The sequence below is a fragment of the Ipomoea triloba genome, chromosome 4 (assembly GCF_003576645.1).
Source record: "Ipomoea triloba cultivar NCNSP0323 chromosome 4, ASM357664v1".
NCBI classification, from domain to species: Eukaryota; Viridiplantae; Streptophyta; class Magnoliopsida; order Solanales; family Convolvulaceae; genus Ipomoea; species Ipomoea triloba.
Genome location: NC_044919.1, coordinates 33,921,088 through 33,942,132, shown reverse-complemented (window position 1 = coordinate 33,942,132; position 21,045 = coordinate 33,921,088). Strand labels below are relative to the sequence as shown.

Sequence of the window (21,045 nt, the reverse complement as noted above, 5' to 3'; positions counted from 1 at the left end):
TCCTCCGAGTATTAGCGATTTACCAGCTGTAGTCCCTCGACTTTTAAATGACCTCCAATGGTCCTCCAAGTTTTAAAAAATAACCACATGTGGTCCTAATTTTTAAAATAACCCGAGTTTAAAATGACCATGAGACGTCCTAAAAGGACCATATGTGGTTATTTTTTAAAACTTGGAGGACCATTGGAGGTCATTTAAAAGTCGAGGGACCATAGCTGGTAAATCACTAATACTCTGAGGACTATTGGAGGTATTAACTCTAATGAATAATGTACTATGTTCTTTAAGTTATATCGTACTATAGTGTAATCTTAAAATTAATAATTAATGGCTAAAACTAATTAATTTTAATAAAATTCCCTAATTTATTCGATTATTCAATAACCATTATACATATACTATAAGATTCAATCTCCTACAATATCAAGATGCTTATTACCAAACAAGCTACATGACATTCAATAACTACTACAATATAGTATTATTAAAACATTTACATAGATAAATATATAGGCAGGCCAGGCTCTTGGGCTCTTGAGACCTGCTCTCGGGTGGACCTCTAAAATCGAAACTCGCCCGTGACAAAACACGTTTTGATGGCTCTACTGACTATTGTGGTATTATTATCACTTTTTTTTTTGTCCTATTACATAATTGGTTTTTGTTTATTTGTCATAAATATACCATTTAAATATTTAATAAAGATTCTTTCAAAAAAAATATTTAATAAAGATCATTAACTTGCAACTTTATCAATTGAATTCCTTGTCCCAACACTCGATTGTAAACTCTTTTAATTGAATAATTACGTTACATATTAGCCATATTTATTAAATGATAGAATAATAGAGTTTTAAAAGAAGGAATAATTGTGATTACAAATGAAAGTTAAAGATATAACGTGACAAAATTAAATAAACATAATTAAATGTACCAATATCATAGTAATTGATGACTATAGTGGAATTTGTTCCATAAAGTTAATTTGGATAAGTTTACTTGGCAACGGGGGTAAGTTTTCAAAATCGCAAATGTTTGGGGAGCAAATCAGAAACTGAGAATTGGATTTTAGGAATTTTTGAGATTTGAAATCGAGGGAAGGAAGAGAGTACGGAGAGGAAGATGGACTACAGTCTGGGTGCGCTGAAGATCCTGTGCTCACACCTCACCACCGCCACGGAGGCGACCTCTCACTCTCAGCCCGCTTTCTCTCTAGGCGGCATTCTCTTCCAACGCGCTTGGCTTCAGGTTTCTCTCGCTCACTCTCTCTCTCTCTCTATATTTGTGTGTATAATGGTATATAATCACTTTTCCTAATCGCACTGCACTGTAGGGCGTTTTGGTCTCAAAACCGTCTCCCTCTAATGATGCCGGCCGCTTCCTCCTCGACGATGGCACCGGCGTCATCGAACTCAAGCTCTCTGGCGACTACCTACAAAATGATGCCTGGGAATTAGGTACACGCATTTTTATTTTTAAATCCCTAGTTCTCCATTTCTTATTCACTCTCCATCCGTGTCTGCATTTGTATAGGTATGTATGTAATGGTTGTTGGAGGATATGCTGTCAGAAAAAATGGGACCTCGTTTATTAAGGTAAGCAATAGGGAAAATTGTTTGTTTTTGTGCAGTGAATCGGTTGAAATGCCATTTAATTATTTTATTTATTTATTTATTTTTTTTTGGGGAGTTGGAGTGGAATTTCATTTTTCAGCCAGTAATTGTGTGATGCATTACTTGTTGGGCATCATAAATTATACTTGGAATGCAATTGTACTTCAAAAGTTTTCCATGGATATTCATCATTCTGATTTCTGGGGATAATTTGCTTCTCTAAATAATCTGGAGTTCTGAACCAACATAAAAGGTTAGAAGGAGGGGTTCACTGAATCACTGTTGTAAAAATCTGCCCAGGCTCTAGGTGCCCCTAGGTCGAGGGGATTTTACACTTAGGTAGACATGCATTAGTGGGCCAGCTGACTAGGTAGTGGTGGGGTGAGGGTGGTAGTGGTGGTGGTGGTAATCGTAGCGGTGCTTGCATTAGTGGTGGTGTTGGTGTGGAAATTGAAAAATGATTTCCCACAAAAAAGAGGGGAAGTCATTTTCGTGTTTTTCTTTGACCAAACTCATTTTTTCTTTTGACTTACAATTTTCACTTTTCACCCAAACGCTAGAAACCCAGAATTCCGAGTTCCCAAACACACCCTTAATCGAGACCAGGAGGAGGTAAATTGTCTACCTTCCATCGCAGGGTTTTCGTAGACATTTGTTTTATTGCATAGTTTCTTGATGTACTGCTCACAATGTGGCATTTTGAGTTCAGATTTATGTTTACCAAGGAATCTTGAAATTGTGTTCATGTCTCGAGGAATGCTTTATACGTAAACACTTCATGATTTTTTGATGTGCTTGTGCTGCTCTTTCTGTTATTCAAAATTCTAATGCTATCTGAGCACAAAATCCCATCACGCAAACTCTTTAGAATGATCTTATTCACCATCTCTCATAAATGTTTTGAGTACTCTAAGATTAAAACCTATGGTGTAAATTTGGTGGTTGAAAAATGTTCCTCAGTAATCAATTTCTGTATTTGCTGATTAATTATTGAAGTTTTCTATTCTATTGATCAATCTTTGTGTCATGCTATTAACTCGGTAGTGTATATCTTTGTAAGGTACACAAAATTGTTGACCTTTCACCAGTACCCGATCGAGAGGCAATGTGGTATCTAGAAGTTGTGGAGGCATTTAGACTTTTCTATCAGCCTCTTATAGAAGAATATAATTCAGAATGAGCATGCACATCCTAATGCTGAGGATCTCTTGTGAATTTTTGTTGGGGTTAGTCGGTTAGATCCCAATTTTATTTAACACCTTTACTAGTGTTCAATTATCCAACAATAGTTTCCCTTTTCGACTGAGAAGATTTACAATTTTCAATTACTGTGTAAAGAATATAACTTGTTGGCTTAAGAAGCCTAACCATTGTAAATTTTAGGGGGAGTTTACTATATGTACTCTCAAATCTTATTGTGGTGGGCACTAGTAGACTATTTTCTTCATGTGGACCATTGTAAATGTGTCTACCTCAAAATTTTAAGTGTGAGAGTAGAGAATGTGAGTATTTTGGTTTGGGTTATTTGAACCGAACCAAGTTGAACAGTTTAGTTTTGTTTTATTATGAAAAATTAATTAGTTTTATATTTTATAAACTGAATGGTTTTGGTTTGGTTCATAAAAACTGAACCAAAAAATCGATCATGTGGGCCAGTTATACACACACATAATTTAGTTCAAATGCGGCATTGCTCTCTCATGCGATCATGTGGACTCATTTATACTATTGGACTCGCTCAGATTAACGGTTACAAATCCATGAATATGAAAAAAAATTTGGTATTTTGGTGGTACACTAAGTGTTGGAGTGTGGTGCACTTATGAGTGCTTTGTGGTGTATTTTTGAGTGAACTATGGTGTACCACAAAGTGTTGGTTTGTGATGCACTAGTAAAAGAGAGCATCTTAACCCAATGGGGTAGCTCAAGTGGCAAATGAGCTCTCTTTGTGGGGAAGAATTCCAAAAGAACTCGGTTCGATTCCCATAAGTGACAATTCCCCCTGGGCCAGCTCTCGTGCCTCACTCCCCGTACAAAAAAAAAAGTAACAGTGTATTTGGTCCTAATTCCGAATGCTACTAAATTCCTTCGTTTGGTTGGAGGGAATTGCAATTCCATGGAATTGTAATTCCCTCATTTTCATGGAATTAGAATCCCATGGCTCCCCATGGGATTTTAATTCCATAGATTTTAGGAAGAAGAAAAGAGCATCTTGAGACAAAATTACCCTCCTTTTTTTTAACCTAAAATTGATGTTTGACCTTCCATTTTAAATTATAGTGTGTATTATTCTTCGACTGCTCTTTGTGTATGTTCATTTAAATCTTTATATGCAACAACTATTCAAAATTTGTATTATTTATATGCATTGTTTATATATAATAATTTTCGTGTATGTTCATTTGAATTCTTTATATATAGAATTTTTCAAAATTTACATTCTTTATATGCAACAACTCTAACAATTTGTGAATTAATTTGTCAACAATAATAATAATAATAATAACAACAACAACAACAACAACGGGCATTTTGGACTTTATACTACTTATTCCTTCTCAATTCTCATGTATACCACACATTGGAATTGAAATTCCTAGTAATTTTATTCCTGCCAACCAAACACTAGAATTTAAACTCCTACTTTATTCCCGCATTATTCTTTTCCCATGGAATTGTAATTCTTTTCCCACCTAATTCCTTCCCCCAACCAAACGCCCTGTAAAAGAGAGCATCACAGGGTGTTTGGTTGGAGGGAATTTAAATTCCCTTCCCACTTAATTCCCACCTAATTCTGAAGGCAACTAAATTTCTTCGTTTGGTTGGAAGGAATTGCAATTCCCTCATTTTCATGGAATTAGAATCCTATGACCCCCATGGGATTTTAATTCCATGGATTTTAAGAATAAAGAAAGATACTCATGAGACAAAATCACCCATCTTTTTAACCTAAAATTGATGCATGATTTTTTATTTTAGCTAATACTGTGTATTATCTTTGACAACTATAAACAAGAAAGCCGTTCATGAGCAAGCAATAATCATTCTTGCCACAAATTAAAGGTTGGGGATGTGGGTATGATGAACCCTTTCTATTATAATTGTTTTTGAATGTAAGCGTTTAGAAAGCTTAACATTTTATTATGTTTAATTAGGTTGTGTACTTTTATTTTTATGCTTTTTTTTTTATGGGACCTTATGAAGCTTAAAATTTGATGAAATATTTGCATGAAAATTAATTACAATAATAATAATAATAACAATGGGCATTTTGGACTTTATACTACTTATTCCCTTTCAATTCCCATGTATACCAAACATTGGAATTGAAATTCCTAGTAATTTTATTCCCTCCAACCAAACACTGGAATTTAAACTCCTACTTTATTCCCACATTATTGTTTTCCCATGGAATTGCAATTCCTTTCCCACTTAATTCCTTCACTCCAACCAAACGCCCCGTTAAGTGTGGACATAGCCACACCATCCATATTGAGAAATTAAAGGTTAGGATCTTACTATTATTAAATTTTCAATTATTATAAAATAAATCTTACTCTTAAAAGTTTTCAATACTTATAAAATAGACCTTATATATATATACCTTATATATATATATATATATATATATATTGCCATCAACTCCTTGGTGTTTATTTGAAAAATTACAACATAACTAGAAATCAGTGCTCAGGTCTCATTCTCAAGCAGCTAAATTCTAGAGAAATTGAGGACCAAAATTGATGGATTAAGCATTCAAGGCATATAAGTAAATGTTGATAATGATTGCTCGATGGCGGCATCATTCACACAAAGTGTACTCTACAGTCTACAGACAAATAGAACTAAAATATACACAAGTGATTCGATCTTACTTGATATATTTTCCACAGCAATGCAGCAATTTATAAGCATCTCCTTTGTTCACATGGTATTCCCCCATAAGAAGAGACTCCTTGACTCTATCCTCTAAGTCCATCCATTGACTTAAAATCCTTACAATTCCATTCAGCTACTATGCAGTTAAGGCAAACAGAAGAAAGAACAGAAGTATATACTAAAGCAGAATAACAATTAATAGACTTTCAACATGTAGAAATGATAAGTCAGATATGTATTTGCTTCAAATTTTTAATTTTCAACTCTGGGTGAAAGCATTCATAAACCTGTAAGGATACGGCTACATTTCTGGCAGCTAATTTTGCAAGGGTAGCAGAGCTCCCACATTCTTCATTGGAGTCATTTGACTGGTGATCGAGAAGTTCCTCCTCAATCACTTCTGTTTCACTTGTGATAACTGAAACATACTGATGTAGCTGCAACGGACTCAGCTCAATTTCTTGAACTTGAATCAGTAATCTTGCAATGATGCTCCAAAGTGCACTTCTTGCTTCTGCATCAGCAGAAGCAAACGGGAATAGACTAAAGAGACCCTGTAACAACAAAAGGTCTGAAGATCTTTGTGTTACCAAAAATTATCCTAGGTAGAGCAACTGAAGGCTAAACATGGAAAACTGATGACAAATATCGTTTCTTTTAGCAGTAAATCATCTCACCTTGAAATATTTCTAAAGCTAGATCAGCTGCATCAGTTAGAATATTTGCTAGCAATACAGCAGCAGTAACACAAGAATCAGCAACCTGTAGGAGATACATCATTTATGGAAAACTGCATCATCTGAGTTTTAAAATGTTTTGCAGTTTTCATATATCCTATTTGCTTGTTCATTCCATCACAGAGATATTTGCACACAATGCTATTACATAATCATGATGCTCATTTGTGTTGTAACCAGAAAATTTTGACAACAGAAGAAATTATAGGACTAGTAGCAAAGTTTTGGGCCAAATCAAGTGTTTGAATGACACAGACCAGTACAACTGTACAAATTCAACATATGGTTCGCTTTTCCATTTTCATTTTTTGTTATTTTCTTTATCGAAACTGTGGTAAGGTTACATGCTATAACCTTGAGTCACTAAGCAACATTTTCAAAATCTACTACGTACCTCAACTTTTTCAGGAAGTTTGATTAGGTCAGTAAGTAGTAGAAAAAGTCTTTTACTCGCACAGATTTCTTGTGAAGATTCATCAATGACAGAAAGAGCCTCAAATGTCTGAAGAATTAAATCAAGAACCGAGTACCTGGTGCAGACCAAAGCATTCCTGGGTCAAGAACATAGACTAAAGAATGCATCTAAGTGAAAAGTGAAAACTAATTGCACGTGTGCAAGATTAAGGAGAGGAGTAGAACACTGGAATCCATATGACCCACAAAATCAATTAAAATTGGATGCTACTATATTCCATCATGTAAGCATTAGGATGGAAGAATGACAAGAAATGAATGCATTGCAGAGTTTAAACTCTCTTTACACCACATACTTGTACTTAAATATGAGTCTGGACTCTGGTGGGCAAACAACGACATGACAGGGGTCATTGAGGAAATAAGTGATATCCCAAGTACTCAGTTTATCAGAAAACCAAATATCATGAAAATAAACTCAGTGCTTTTTGGAGGAAGAAACACCTAAAATTATAAGAAAAATAACTGTACCTTTCAGGTAATCGTTCCTCCCTTAATTTTCCCATCTCAAAAGATAAGAGATCAACCATAAGACATGGGAGTCCCAACTTCATCAATGGTGGTTGAAGGATAACAGCTACTTCTTGCTTACTTTGCAATGTTGCCAAGAGTAGACCTACACTCTGTTTTAGTGTTGAAAACCTCATTAGACACTGATAACACCAAGCTGATTTGTTGGGATTTATGCAATTAAAAACTGAGAAACTTTCCAGTGTGTGCAAGATACTATAAAATTTTGTGTTAGTAAACAGCTGTATCTCATTTTATTTTTTAAATTTCTTCTTTGAGAGGGAGGTGGGGTGGGGTTGGAGATCTACCTTGGGGGCAGTTTCTATAATCATATTTGTTTGGTCATCACAGTTTAGTTCGCACTAACTTAATGAAACTTTTTAGACATACATAAGGCATTAGATGGATACTTCTCTTCAATATCTCTATTTTAAGATATAAGCATGGAGTCAACAAATAAAGTAATCTCAGAACATAATTTCATCTTTCAGTGAAGTCAACATCCTTAATTGTTACTGTAGATCAGAAGTGAAACTGGGAATCAAGATTGTGACATTGGCACACACACACACATATATCTAAAAACATAATAAGTCTCAATTCAGGTTATATCCCTAATTTATGTCCGTATTTTCTGTTAAATTTTTTTTATATATATATTATGCTATAAGAGTTGGACAAAAATATCCCTATTGTTTTAACTTCTATTATCTTTTCCCATTATTATTCTCATGCACATGCATACAAAATATATTTTCTTATATTCTTCAATGGTAATAATGTATGTAGGCATTATATATTGGAGTAATATAAGAAGTTTGATTTCATTTAGATTTTAATTAAATGTTACCATAATTATATTTAGTAATTTATCATATCTAAAATTCTTACTTTAATAATATTAATCATACCACAATTATTACTCAAATTATCAGCTATACACCTAAACTTTTAATATAATATGAATTCTACAACTATATATATATATATATATACACACACACACACACACACCCACACACACACACACACACACACACACACTCTATTATTTTAAAAAAATATTTTAATATAATTAAGATTTTAACTTTGAGAATTAAACTATTAATATTGGCCATATATTTTTGCGCATCGCGCATATAAAATACTAGTATACACACACACACACACACACACACATATATATATATACATCCATATGAGGCACACAATATGCACAAGTCAAGGAGCCAATACCTAGAACCCAATATTTAAATCCTGTAAATACTAAATAGTAAACAGCAAGTGCAATATATACCATGTCAAATGTACTGTTCAGAATTTCAGGCATGGTAACACAATACAAACAATAACAAAAATTATTATTGAATATAACATTAACATCCACAATATGTACCAATTGACTAACACCATTTGATAGCAAAATGAAACAATAGGAGATGCAGTAGACTGGATGGACTACAAATTGTAACACAATCTGATACCTTCTCAAGAAGATTGGGATTTAAAGTATTTTCCATAATCCATAAGATTCGGCATAATATATTCTCAGACTGCAAGGCTTCTGCCCAAAGAACACTCTCGTCACCTTGAAGACATAAAGTTACTACCCTGTATAATAATACTTACCATAATGAAGATGATTGCATACAACTACATTATATATTGAAATGTGATTAAAAAATGTTTTTAAAAAAAAATTAATTGACTCAGAACAAGAATAACATATTAACATCCTGACCTGAAATTCATTCTAGAAGGTAATAACAAAACACGGCTAAAGGGGTGGTAGCAAAGTTACCATTTAATGTTCTGAAGTAAAGAAATAAAAGCACAGTAAAAAGAAAAATATCCTAGTAAGGTGATTTAAACAAAATGATAAATATATGCAGGAAAGTTTGTAAAATATTTGACAAATAATTATGGATTATCTTTGAAATTTCAGCTATAGTACCGGCATGCTTCACAAAGGCATGGTGTGTCATCTAGGAATAACTGCTCCATAACTGCCCCAATCAATCCATTTGTGGAAGTTATCTTCTTTCGAGAAAGTTCATGACATGCTAGGTTTCCAATGATTCCAAGGCTAATTTCCTGTTTAAGTATATATCCAAGTTAAGAAAGTGAAAAGCTCCATGCATTAGGGAACATCAAGACCGTCCATGTAAGATGTACAAGATAATATTAAATTAGAAATATGACTCACTGTAATACGTGCAGATTTCGAAACCACAAGAGTGGAAAACAGAACTTCAAGTATAAGGTTTTGAACCTGTATTTAAAAAAAAAAAAAATCATAATACTTAAAAACTGCAGTGATAACTAAACAAGATTAAAAAATTTGGGGGGGGGGGGGGGGACATGAATAGTGACAGTAGAAAGCCTATCCCAGTAAAAGAGTGTAACAAAATTGTTTTTGGCACTCTCATTTGACCTATCAAATGAAAAGTTCATTCTGAAAGCTCTAGGGAATTATTCAATTCAGTGTTGATAGTGTCACAACTCACAAGGACCAAGGAAAATTGAAGCTCACAATCTGGGTTCTTTATACAAGGATTGAACTGTAAACTTGAAAGTCCTGATATCAAACCCTTTCCCTGCAAACCAGCTTAACCCACTTCTCCCAACAATACAAACCAACAGATTGCTAAGATGCAGAAAGATGAAAAGAAAGAGAAAATTCAAGCACCATGAATTCAGCATGAGTTTTACTCGCAGCAAGATCCCATAAAATACAACCATACTCTTCCCAGGCTTCTTCTCCTGCTGATGACCCTTTCTTTGTACTCTCACGGCATAGCCTGACATCTAATCCTTGAAACTTGTCCACTTTATCAAAATTATCATCCATGTCTGCGGCTTCATTTTCATTATTTGCCCACATCCCTTCTCCATTTTCAGATGCAGAGACTGAAGCTGTCTTCAATTCTTCAGTTTCTTGTCTCCCAGAGATGCCTTCATCTTTCACTTCAGTTGGTAGGAGTTTTCGTATCAAAGATATTACATAACTAGGATCAACAGTTGTTGATATATCAAACAGCTGCAGCATGAAGTAAGTTGCACTGTGAACAACTAAACCATATAATAATAAAAGAATAAAATGATAATAATTAAGAACTCGTATGCTCAGTATAAAATTCCTCGACAGCAAATCTTACTTTACTGAAAAATACTCCAGTATGTGTGGGTGAGTGTATTTGAGTTGGAACAAAAAAAAAAAAACAACAAAATGAGGCAATTATGTGCCGATTATCTTAATTCAAGGCTGGAACTGTGAACTAGTTAAAATGTTAAATCTTTAAACATCTTGAGGAAATTTAGGTCTTTCCTGAGTCTAACAATAATGGATTCTGTTTTTATCAATTAACCTACAATGCTTAGTCATTTGAGGAAAAATGAACCTCAAAACTTCATGTATCACCTTTTATGCTCACTTGGCTCATACCCCTGACCAAAAATGCTTTTGGCTTACAAGTATGTGAACTCTTTCTGTTGCAAATGTGGACCACTCTGCTTAGTATATCAATTCAGACATTCCTTTACAAATCCATAGTCTATTAACTACAGAGCTTATGTTTTCAAAAAAAACTACAGAGCTTATATAACTTATAATCAGATTTAAATTTTGTTTTAAATTTTTTAAAAACTTATTGTGAAAAACATTAAGCAAAACGAATATAGCTTTTTAACAGTTTCACCACTACTTTGAAATAGCACGAGTCCACACCACTGTGCAGTCTATCACTCTATCGCGCAAGCTGTCGCACACTCGGACGGCTCCCCTCGCATCCATTTACATAAAGCTAAATTGCATTTCCAATAGCGCTAATGAATGATTTCAATCACTATCCGTCCTCAAATCCCTAGATTTCATCGTTCACATATAGATGTACATACATATACAGAGGTAGCTTCGGCATAGAGAAATGAAGAAAAAATAATAAACCCTAATTTGGAACTCGGGAACATAAACATCGCAACATCGCACACAAAGCTTATGCAATACCTCATGAGAAGGGGCAGAAGGGTGGTGAGTTGATGGCAGAGATTCTCGTTCTCCTTCGCAGTGTTCAGAAGGTGACTCTGCGGGGGTTGACATGTTAACGACAACAATGGGCCAAATGTACTCAAGCGGAAAACTAATTTATTTGGCGCAAATGGATATGGAGCCGTGAGCAAATATTAGGCTAGAAACCTAAAAAATAATTTAACTTTTTAATATTTAATGGAAAGTAAAAAAATTAGCTGAAAGTTACTTCGTAATAAATTGTATTTTTCATTTTTTAAATGAATATATTATTTATATTTAAAAATAATCATCATATCTATAATAAAGCAAAATCCGTTGGTGAAAATTTTTGACTCCAATTCCCGCCTACCCAATACGCCGCCGTTTCGGAAACAAACTTTTGGGATGCCTGCATTAATTATCAAATTTATTTTAAATGGCTGAATTGAAAAAAAGTCTGTTCGAAATACGAATAAACATCTTTGGGAAACGAAATATTTGTTAAACATCATGTCTCTATGCAACATCTGAATTAGAATTATTTTTACATTTAATGCTCAATGGTAGGCATCTATTGTGTTCACATTTACTATAATTGCAAGTTTCAATAACTATATGCATTGAATTACAAATTAATTTTACAAATTCCAAAACTAACATTAATTTAAATTAATAGAGATGAATTTAAAATTCAAAATAAATATTTACACCAACCTATACATTACTTCAACTTAATTATTACATAGGAACACTTGCCAACATTACTTATAAAGGAAAGTGTAATATTTTTACATTAAATGTAAAAATGTTACATTTTCCATCAAAAGTATTGCACTTTTTTTTTTACAAGTAACAAAATTTTATTATTGATTATATTATATTATTCAGTATAAGTATAACATTTTGATATTGACCCGCTCGATCCATCTCACGGATAACACATAATTGTGATCCAACCCGACAAGGTTGACCCAAAATTAATATGTATGGGCCAATTGACATCTCTAAGTATATATATCAATGAATAATTACTATGTACGAAAGAATATAATTTTTTTCAATTTTATAATAAAGCGATAAATATTACTCCGTTCATATATATTAAAGTCTTAATTACTACTGTTAATATATCTTGAAATCAAATTAAACTTTGTAGGTAAATGATGATCCCAATTCTTTCGAATATATATATAACATAATGTAATAAAAACCGCATAAGCAAATTAAATTTATTGATCAAGAATTTTTGAAAAGAAAATACCAGCAGCAGAATAAAGGAGCTCAAGTAAGAGGAAAATGATGGCGAACAACTTAATGAGGTTTTCCATTAATCTTGATTTTCAAAACTAGATTTTTAATTTCTTCAAACAATCTATGTAAATGAGCGTGAAAGAGTGCAAGCATGTGGCTCTCTCTCTCTATATATATATGGTACGTTTATTGGTTTTGTAATGTATACGTATTATTTTCATCCATTTCATGTGATATGTTCGTTTGGTAATGAATACGGATTGTTTTCAAGCACGAAAGATCTCAGGTATGACCTAAACATGTATTAAACAGTGTGTATACATCACAATTTTTTTTTATTCCCTCCATATATCCGATAAAAACTAAAAATTGTTTTTATTATTAATTAAGTTTCAATCGATTATTCCAATAACAAAAAATTGCAATTCAACTATATATTAACATAGACTTTTAATTAGACTTTTAATTAAGATTAAGTACATCCTTCAATTTGGTATCCAAGCAAATCTAATGCCAAATATCATGAGTTCAGATCTCCACGTCATCTAAAAAAAACAGATTATGTTCCACGTATTGTTTGGAGTCTATCAAAAATTAACTGGCTCACACATGTTAGAGAATGTGTTGAACATATAATATATAAAAATAAGTGTATAACCCAACTATCAGTTTAAGCTTTTAGTTGAGATGGAACACATGCTTCAATCGTATCGTGTTGAGCATATATAATATATAAGAGATAATTAATCAGTGGAGCTCTATTATCTTTTGTGACTATTTCAAATTTAGTCTCGAACTATTGTTTTTTTTTTCATAGCATCATAGACTGTCATATTTTGGACATTTTTAGTCATTCTGACGACTTTTCCGGTGTAACCCTATTTCAGGCAATGGTATTTGTGTCTCTTAATTCTTTTTTAATTTTCTCAATGAAGCGGAGATCTCTTCTCTTTGGTGAATATTCTAAATTTAGTTTCAGCCAATCATTTTTGGCATTTAACACCCCAGGCTATCATACTTTTCATACTTTTAGCCCTTCCGATGATTTTTTAGTTTTTATCGTAAAACCTATTTTAAGAAATGATATTTTCCGATGGCAAAGGAAATCCTAGAAAATCCTTTTTTTTCTCTCTCTATGTCTGATCATAATTCACAAAATCATGGACTAAAATAATAGCAGCCAAATTGAAGCAAACCGGATGGCAACATCCAAGTGAGTTGCAATATGATTCCCCCGCACGTACTGAATGTCACCATTGATGGATGATATGCGGTCGGGTCACTGATGGAGATGAAGACAAGATTCAGGTGAATGAAATGGTGTAATACCTCATCTTTGGGGTGCATTACTTTTCTCTAAGGTATATTAAATTTAAGTTTGAGTCTCTGTGTTGCATGATGCCTTCCGTATCCTTGTTTGTATGCAATTGCGTAAGCATGTCTTCTCATTGTCATTCTTGGAGTGGTTTGAGCTTCAAAGATGAAGCATCCTTTAAAGAGTTGATCGTGATATTCGGTTATTTTTACTAATATTATTTTTGATACGAATACCCGGTTATTTTTGCTAATATTATTTTTTATACTAATACCTTCAAAATTATTTTCTTATATGATCTAAAATTATGTTAGCCTATTATTAAATTATTTTATGCGACCCAAAATTATTTTAAGAATACTTAACTAATTTTATTTTAGGAATATTAGAGTTTCATAATCCTAACTATTCTAGGAATATTATAGGGAAAAGGGTCAAATAAGCCCTTAAACATTATTCAAGAAGTCAATTAGGCCTTTCAACTTTCAAATGTTGCAATTAAACATACGAACATGTCATTTTGGAGCAATAAGACCCACAAACCTATTGGGGACCTATGATTATAGGTCACCTAGAATTTTGACCAACTCCTGTGAACCGTCCGATAAATTTCCGGCAACAGTGTCAAATACTAGCGACTGTTACGGTCGCCGGTCTTTGGACCACAACACACCGGAGAAGGGCCGCCATAAAACAAGAACGCAAGATTTCCAAGGTGGGTTCTTCTGTTTCTTTGATGGTTAATTAGTTTTGCATATGTACTGTATACAAATGGCTGTATAAAGATGAGTTCTTGCCATTTATTGTAGTCTTCTTCTTGGACCAAAGCGGTGGTGAAGAAATGGTTGAATATACCGAGCGCCGCCGATGAGTTCCAATCGGATTACACCATAAATAGTAAATATCAAATAAATCTTATAAATCTCTCAATTTTTTGGGGGGTTAAGTATACTGAGTGTTATTAATTTTTTGTCAGGTAGGATGAACATAGTTAAACGGAGAAGGAAGAGCTGTTCCAACGAGAGCGACCATGCTGTCGTGCCGGAGGAATTATCAGGTGCGTTTCTCGGCGGTTCTTTAGAACTTCCGTACGATGGATAGGTTCATTATGTGATTGGACATCAGAGAGGGTGTAATTGCGAAAATGAGAGAATCAGAAAGTTTTGTGGGCCCCTTTTTACGGTGGCCGGTATTTGACATTGTTGCCGGAAATTTATTGGACGATCATTGGAGGTTCGCCGTAATTCTAAGTGACCTGTAATTACAGGTCACCAACATGTTTGTGGACTTTATTGCTCTAGAATGACATGTTCATGGGTTTAATTGTAATGTTTGAAAGTTAGAGGGCCTAATTGACTTCTTGAGTAATGTTTAGGGGCTTATTTGACCCTTTTCCCAATATTATATTGAGTGTTATAGTTCCTAATCCTAATATAATATGTACAAAGATATGTTTTTCCTAATAATAATGATTATTTAAATATTTTCATAATCCTAATGTTTTTTCTAATAATAATGATTATTTAAATATTTTCATAATCCTAGCAATCCTAATATTTTTTTTAATTATATATGATAGGGAATATACATCGGGTCTATCGACCCATACGTACTGAGCACCAGATTGGATCTGACTCCATGCATAGAGAGGGTCATTGTTCGACCACGTCCGACTTGATCGAGAGTATTGTCCGACCCAACTTGAAGATAAAGCTTCTTCCTAGCTTAATGAGTCTTTAATTTGCTCAAAGACTTTTAGGTTCAGTCCCGACCCGACTGATGAGTGCCACATATGCCTTACTTTATAAGGTGTTTGAATGATTTATATTGCATTGTTTGAAGTTCTTTTGGGTTGATTTGTGTGCTTAATTGTTCTATTTTCATACAAATTGTATTTGGGAACTAACGTTGGAATGAGCACTTGTGAGATGTTTGAGTAGTTTGAAGGCAATTGGATGCAAGAAAATGGCAAATGAAGAAAATGCATGGAAAACTGGACTGTGTACTACCCCTGTACGCACGTACAAGTCATACATGCGCAGAAGTAAAATTATTGCATGGACCATGGTCCACACACCTGTGTGGACCAAAAATAAAAAGTACATTATTTTTATAATGAAGGTACATTATTTTTGTATTGTAAGTACATTATTTGACAGTATATATCAAATAATGTACCTTCAGTACAAAAATAATGTACCTACAGTATAAAAATAATGTACTTTCATTACAAAAATAATGTACTTTTTATTTTTGGCCCACACAGCTGTGTGGACCATGGTCCATGCAATAATGATTGCATGCAGAAAATTTGGGCCGGGTGTGGCGCGACCTACTTAAAAGAGTCGTGTATTAGTGGCGTACGCGCATACGAGCCTTGTGTGCGCTACAGTTTTCAGTGTATAAAATGATGTTTGGCCGAATTATTTCTATGTTTTTTGTATTTTTAGTTTAGATTTCTTCTCTCTAGGTTAGATATGATTTCTCTCTCTACTAGATCAACCTATAACTCTCTCCAATGGAGATGAATATTAGGAACACTTTGTAACTAGATTTTGTTAGAAACATTTGTAATAAGATTTTGATGAGCTAAAAATGTATTTTAGTTTGAAAAATTAAAAACCCAATTCGTACTAGAAAAAGATTCTAAGTGTCAAGTTTGAAGAATTCTTAAAGAAGGAAAGAACTTGGTTTGAATCCCATAAAGTATAAATTTATTTGGGCAAAGAAAGTAACAAAAGGCTCAAGTAATAGAAATGGAAGAGGACTTGTTAGCAAAGATCAAATGGAACAATTGGCAAGCAAAATGCATTATTAAGAAATTAAAGGTCACGGGTTTGAAACTTAAGCTTGGTCAAAACATGAATAACAAGGTCTTTTATTCTATGGAGCTAAGGATGTGGAACAAGGTAATAACAAGGTCTTTTATTCTATGGAGCTAAGGATGTGGCTAAGTCTGGAGGAGACAAATGAGGATGACCTAAGGTCATGGGTTCAAAACTTAAGCTCTACATTTTATTTTAAAAGACAAATGAGGATGACAAAGGCTGATGAGGATAAGACATAATATTTGAAAATAATATTAACCAATGAGTTAATGAGGAACATTATATTGGTCAAAACGCTTAGCATGAATAACAAGGTCTACCGTTCGAAACCTTGTGATAACAATTTTATTCTAAGCAGCTAATTAAGGATGTGGCTAAGTCTGGAGGAGACCTCATGAGTAAGTATAAAAGGATGAGGTTGACCTATGACTAAAGAGGATGAGGCTTACTACTATATTTGGAAAGAGGCCAAGTATGAGGAAGTCTTCCAGAGGCTTACTACTATATTTGGAAAGAGGCTAAGGCTAAGTATCTAGAAAGAGGATGACCTCAATTGGAAGAAGAGGAAGAGGTCAACTGTCAAAAATGGAAAGAGGATGGCCTGGGAAAAATAATTCGAAGGAGCAAATCTAATATTTCTAACTTGGAGCTGAGTTCAAAATTGCGAAAAAGATAAAGAATTTTTCTGTGAAATTATTTAAGCTCAAGCAAGATTCACCAGTTTGAATTATTTGAAAGATTAACTTGATTTATCTAATCAAGAAAGGAACAACTCAAATGTTCACATTATCAGGAGGTGCAAATTAGTCAAAATGGTGGCTTCAAGTTCCAAGACTAATCAATGTCAGATTTAGAAGATTTTTGAAGGTGATAAGAAGCAAATTTCAAATAGCTACAAGGAGTGCCGAAAAGTTGCAAGCCAAATTGTCAAACTTATCAGACTGCTGTAAGCAAATTGCATAATTAGACTAACCTCCAGCCATAATTGTCCTTAGGATTACCTATTGTTGATGATGTTGAATGTATTGGTAGTGGTAGGATTCCTGCAGAGTGTCTCCCACTTGTTCTCAGGTTTTTAGTATAGATGGTGTAGTTAGTAACCTGAACAGTGGGGGACCATTGCTTATATAGCCTATAGAACCATCAATATAGGATCTTGTATCGGTTGTAACGGTAGCCGTTACAACCTCTAATTAAGGTACCACATTATGGTCATTGAAGGCCATAATTGCACCACATTTTGAATGGAAAATGTTACATTCTCCCACTTGGTGCAATTACAAACTCAAAGGAAACAAAAAAAAAAACATGAACTATAGAGATACGTCCTCTTAAAGTGAGTAGCATATACTATAGTCACAATGTAACTTGTTCTCTAAGCATTTCTTGTGGTAATCAAAAACTTAATGGATAAACCTTATGTTTAATCCAGGTCCAAAAATATATTTTCTCAACGAAATATGTGCACAATACAATAATGAGAAAATATCTGAATGCTTTAAGAATTTCATATAATAACTGAATGTATACAAATTTTACAAAGTGGGCGCAAGTCCCATTTTCTCAACAAAATCCCTAAACTTGAATGGTGGCATGCCTTTAGTGAGGGGACCAACAATCATCAACTCAGTGCTTATGTGCTCAATGACCACTTTCCTATCTTTAACACGCTCCCTGATGGCTAAGTACTTGGTGTCGATATGTTTGCTTCGACTCCCACTCTTATTGTTCTTAGCCAGGAATATCGCAGCTGAGTTGTCACAATAAACCTTTAACGGCTTAGAATAGAATCCATAATTCTAAACCCTGAAATGAAATTCTTAAGCTATACACCTTGAGATGTAGTCTCAAAACAATAAACGAACCCGGCTTCCATGGTTGAAGTGGTGACAAGAGTTTGTTTAACACTTCTCCATGAAATAGCTCCACCGACCATAATGAAAATGTTTCCCGAAGTTGATTTCCGAGAATCAATGCAACCGGCAAAGTTCGCGTCAGAGTACCCCACAATATCCAAAGTGTTCATCTTCCTGAACACAAGCTTATAATCCTTGGTACCTTTGAGATATCTCAAAACCTTCTTTGCAGCTCTCCATTGGTCTAAACCCGGATCACTTTGATATCGTCCCAGCATTCCAACAGTAAAGGCGATGTCCGACCAAGTACATACTTGAACATACCCGAGACAACCGACAACAGAAATATAGGAGTCCAAACTGAATTTATCACCTCTCACGATAGGAGCTGTACTCGGTGAACAATCATTCATCCGAAATCTTTCTAAGACTTTGTTGATATAGGTTTCCTGCAATAGTCCTAGAATGCCTCGGGATCTATCGCTATGGATCTTTATGCCAATGACATAAGATGCCTCACCCATATCTTTCATATCAAAGTTCTAAGAAAGGAATTGTTTAACCTCGTGCAGCATTTCCTTATCATTTGATGCAAGAAAAATATCATCCACATATAAAACAATAAAACAAATTTTACTCCCACTTGTCTTCTGCTATATGCAATGATCTAGGATACTTTCAACAAAACCATATGATGAAATGACTCCGTCAAACTTGATATACCATTGGCGGGATGCTTGTTTTAAACCATAAATGGACTTTTTGAGCTTGCAAACCAAATGATTGCCTTCACTAGAAGATAATCCTTCAGGTTGTTTCATATAAACCACCTCTTCTAGATCACCATGAAGGAATGTTGTTTTCACATCCATTTGCTGCAATTCAAAATTGAAATGTGCAACTAAAGCCAAGATTATGCGAAGTGAATCTTTCTTCGATACAGGAGAAAAGGTCTCCGTGTAATCGATTCCTTCTTTTTGAGTGAATCCTTTAGCAACGAGCCTAGCCTTGTATCGCTCGATGTTGGCTAATGAGTCATTTTTAGTCTTATAGACCCATTTACAGCCAATGGCATTGGCCCCATTAGGCAACTCAACAAGGTCTCAAACCCCATTGCTCCGCATGGAATTCATTTCTTCCTTCATGGCTTCATACCATAAATCTGACTCTTTACAATTTATGGCTTGTGAAAACATTTCTAGATCATTTTCAGCTCCAACATCAGACTCTTGCAGATACACTATGTAATCACTAGGAATTGCTGATCTTTTATCTCGAACAGATCGCCTCAAAGTTGAACTACCATCTCCTTGAGAAGTTAGTGGTTCAACTAGCGCTTTAGGAATTTCCTGAATTGGTTGATCAGTTGAGATAATATCAGCATCTCGTGGAATTTCTTCAATAGGTTGTTCAATACCCGTTTGATCTTGAGGGTTACTTGAATCTATTATCAACCTATGTGATGATGTAGGAGGACATGATTCAATATGATCATGATTAGAAATCAAATCATTGAATCTATCCCTCCCACTAATCATGTCATTTTCAAGAAACTTAGCATTTATTGATTCCACGATCCTAGTTGAATGAGATGGACAGTAAAATCTATACCCTTTGGAGGACTATGCGTATCCAATAAAGAAATCACTAATAGTTCTTGGGTCAAACTTCTTTTCTTGTGGGTTATATACCCGTACCTCAAACGGGCATCCCAAACACGCATATGTTGCAAACTCGGTTTCCAACCTTTAAATAACTCAAATGGTGTCTTTGGGACAGCCTTCGTTGGAACACGTTTTAATATATACGTTGCCTTCTTAAGTGTTTCGGCCCACAAAAACCAAGGAAGTTTGGAGTTGCTAAGCATACTCCGCACTATGTCAATAAGCGTTCGGTTTCTTCTTTCAGCATCACCATTTTGGTCCAAAGAACCATGCATGGTATATTGGGCAACAATCTCATGTTCTTGAACAAACTTAGCAAATGGACCAGGTGCTTGTCCACTTTCAGTGTACCTACCATAGTATTCACCACCTCTGTCGGATCTTACTATCTGTATTTGTTTCCCACATTAGTTCTCAACTTCAGCCTTAAATGACTTGAAGGCATCCAATGCTTCGTTTTTATTATGAATAAAATACACATAAGTAAATCGCGAGTAATCATCAATAAAGGTGATGAAATACTTATGACTTGGCATATCCATATCTGGACAACAAATGTCAGTGTGCATGATTTTCAATATGCTTGAACTCCTTTTGAAACCTTTTTTAGACTTGTTCTTTTGCTTTCCCTTAATGCAGTCTATACAAGTCTAGAAATCAGTATAATCAAGAGTACTAAGTACCCCATCATTTACTAATCTCTTTATACGTTCAAGGGAGATATGACCTAATCTCCAATGACATAACATGGATGAGTTCTCACTAATACTTGATATTTTGGAACCAGAATGAACATGCAATGAACTATAAGTGACATTGTTCTGTAAATGTAAACGATAAAGACCATCAGACAATGTACCATATCCAATACAAGATGATTTATAAAAAATGTTAAAATTTTCGTCTGAA

The 21,045-nt window shown here is 34.3% G+C and overlaps 3 protein-coding genes and 1 long non-coding RNA gene across 4 annotated transcripts; 2 read left to right on the top strand and 2 right to left on the bottom strand.

Moving 5' to 3' along the window:
• The first annotated feature begins 1,066 nt into the window (after nucleotides 1-1,066).
• On the top strand, nucleotides 1,067-3,201 carry LOC116017116. Its single transcript, XM_031257646.1, has 4 exons — nucleotides 1,067-1,248; nucleotides 1,334-1,457; nucleotides 1,534-1,595; nucleotides 2,674-3,201. Exons 1-4 carry the CDS (start codon nucleotides 1,123-1,125, stop codon nucleotides 2,791-2,793), a joined length of 432 nt encoding a protein of 143 aa, XP_031113506.1. The 5' UTR covers nucleotides 1,067-1,122; the 3' UTR covers nucleotides 2,794-3,201.
• Nucleotides 3,202-5,265: 2,064 nt separating this feature from the next.
• LOC116014714 lies at nucleotides 5,266-11,350 on the bottom strand. Its single transcript, XM_031254658.1, has 10 exons — nucleotides 11,220-11,350; nucleotides 9,903-10,253; nucleotides 9,420-9,485; nucleotides 9,168-9,307; nucleotides 8,698-8,824; nucleotides 7,175-7,326; nucleotides 6,624-6,759; nucleotides 6,170-6,254; nucleotides 5,792-6,063; nucleotides 5,266-5,625 (listed from the first exon to the last, which is right to left on the bottom strand). Exons 1-10 carry the CDS (start codon nucleotides 11,310-11,312, stop codon nucleotides 5,485-5,487), a joined length of 1,563 nt encoding a protein of 520 aa, XP_031110518.1. The 5' UTR covers nucleotides 11,313-11,350; the 3' UTR covers nucleotides 5,266-5,484.
• A 2,871-nt stretch (nucleotides 11,351-14,221) lies between these two features.
• LOC116017766 lies at nucleotides 14,222-15,180 on the top strand. The gene is made up of 3 exons (XR_004097959.1): nucleotides 14,222-14,503; nucleotides 14,598-14,685; nucleotides 14,765-15,180. It is a non-coding gene; the product is annotated as an uncharacterized LOC116017766 (long non-coding RNA).
• A 3,261-nt stretch (nucleotides 15,181-18,441) lies between these two features.
• On the bottom strand, nucleotides 18,442-18,885 carry LOC116016202 (secreted RxLR effector protein 161-like). The gene has a single exon (XM_031256361.1). It carries the CDS (start codon nucleotides 18,883-18,885, stop codon nucleotides 18,442-18,444), a length of 444 nt encoding a protein of 147 aa, XP_031112221.1.
• Nucleotides 18,886-21,045: the final 2,160 nt, after the last annotated feature.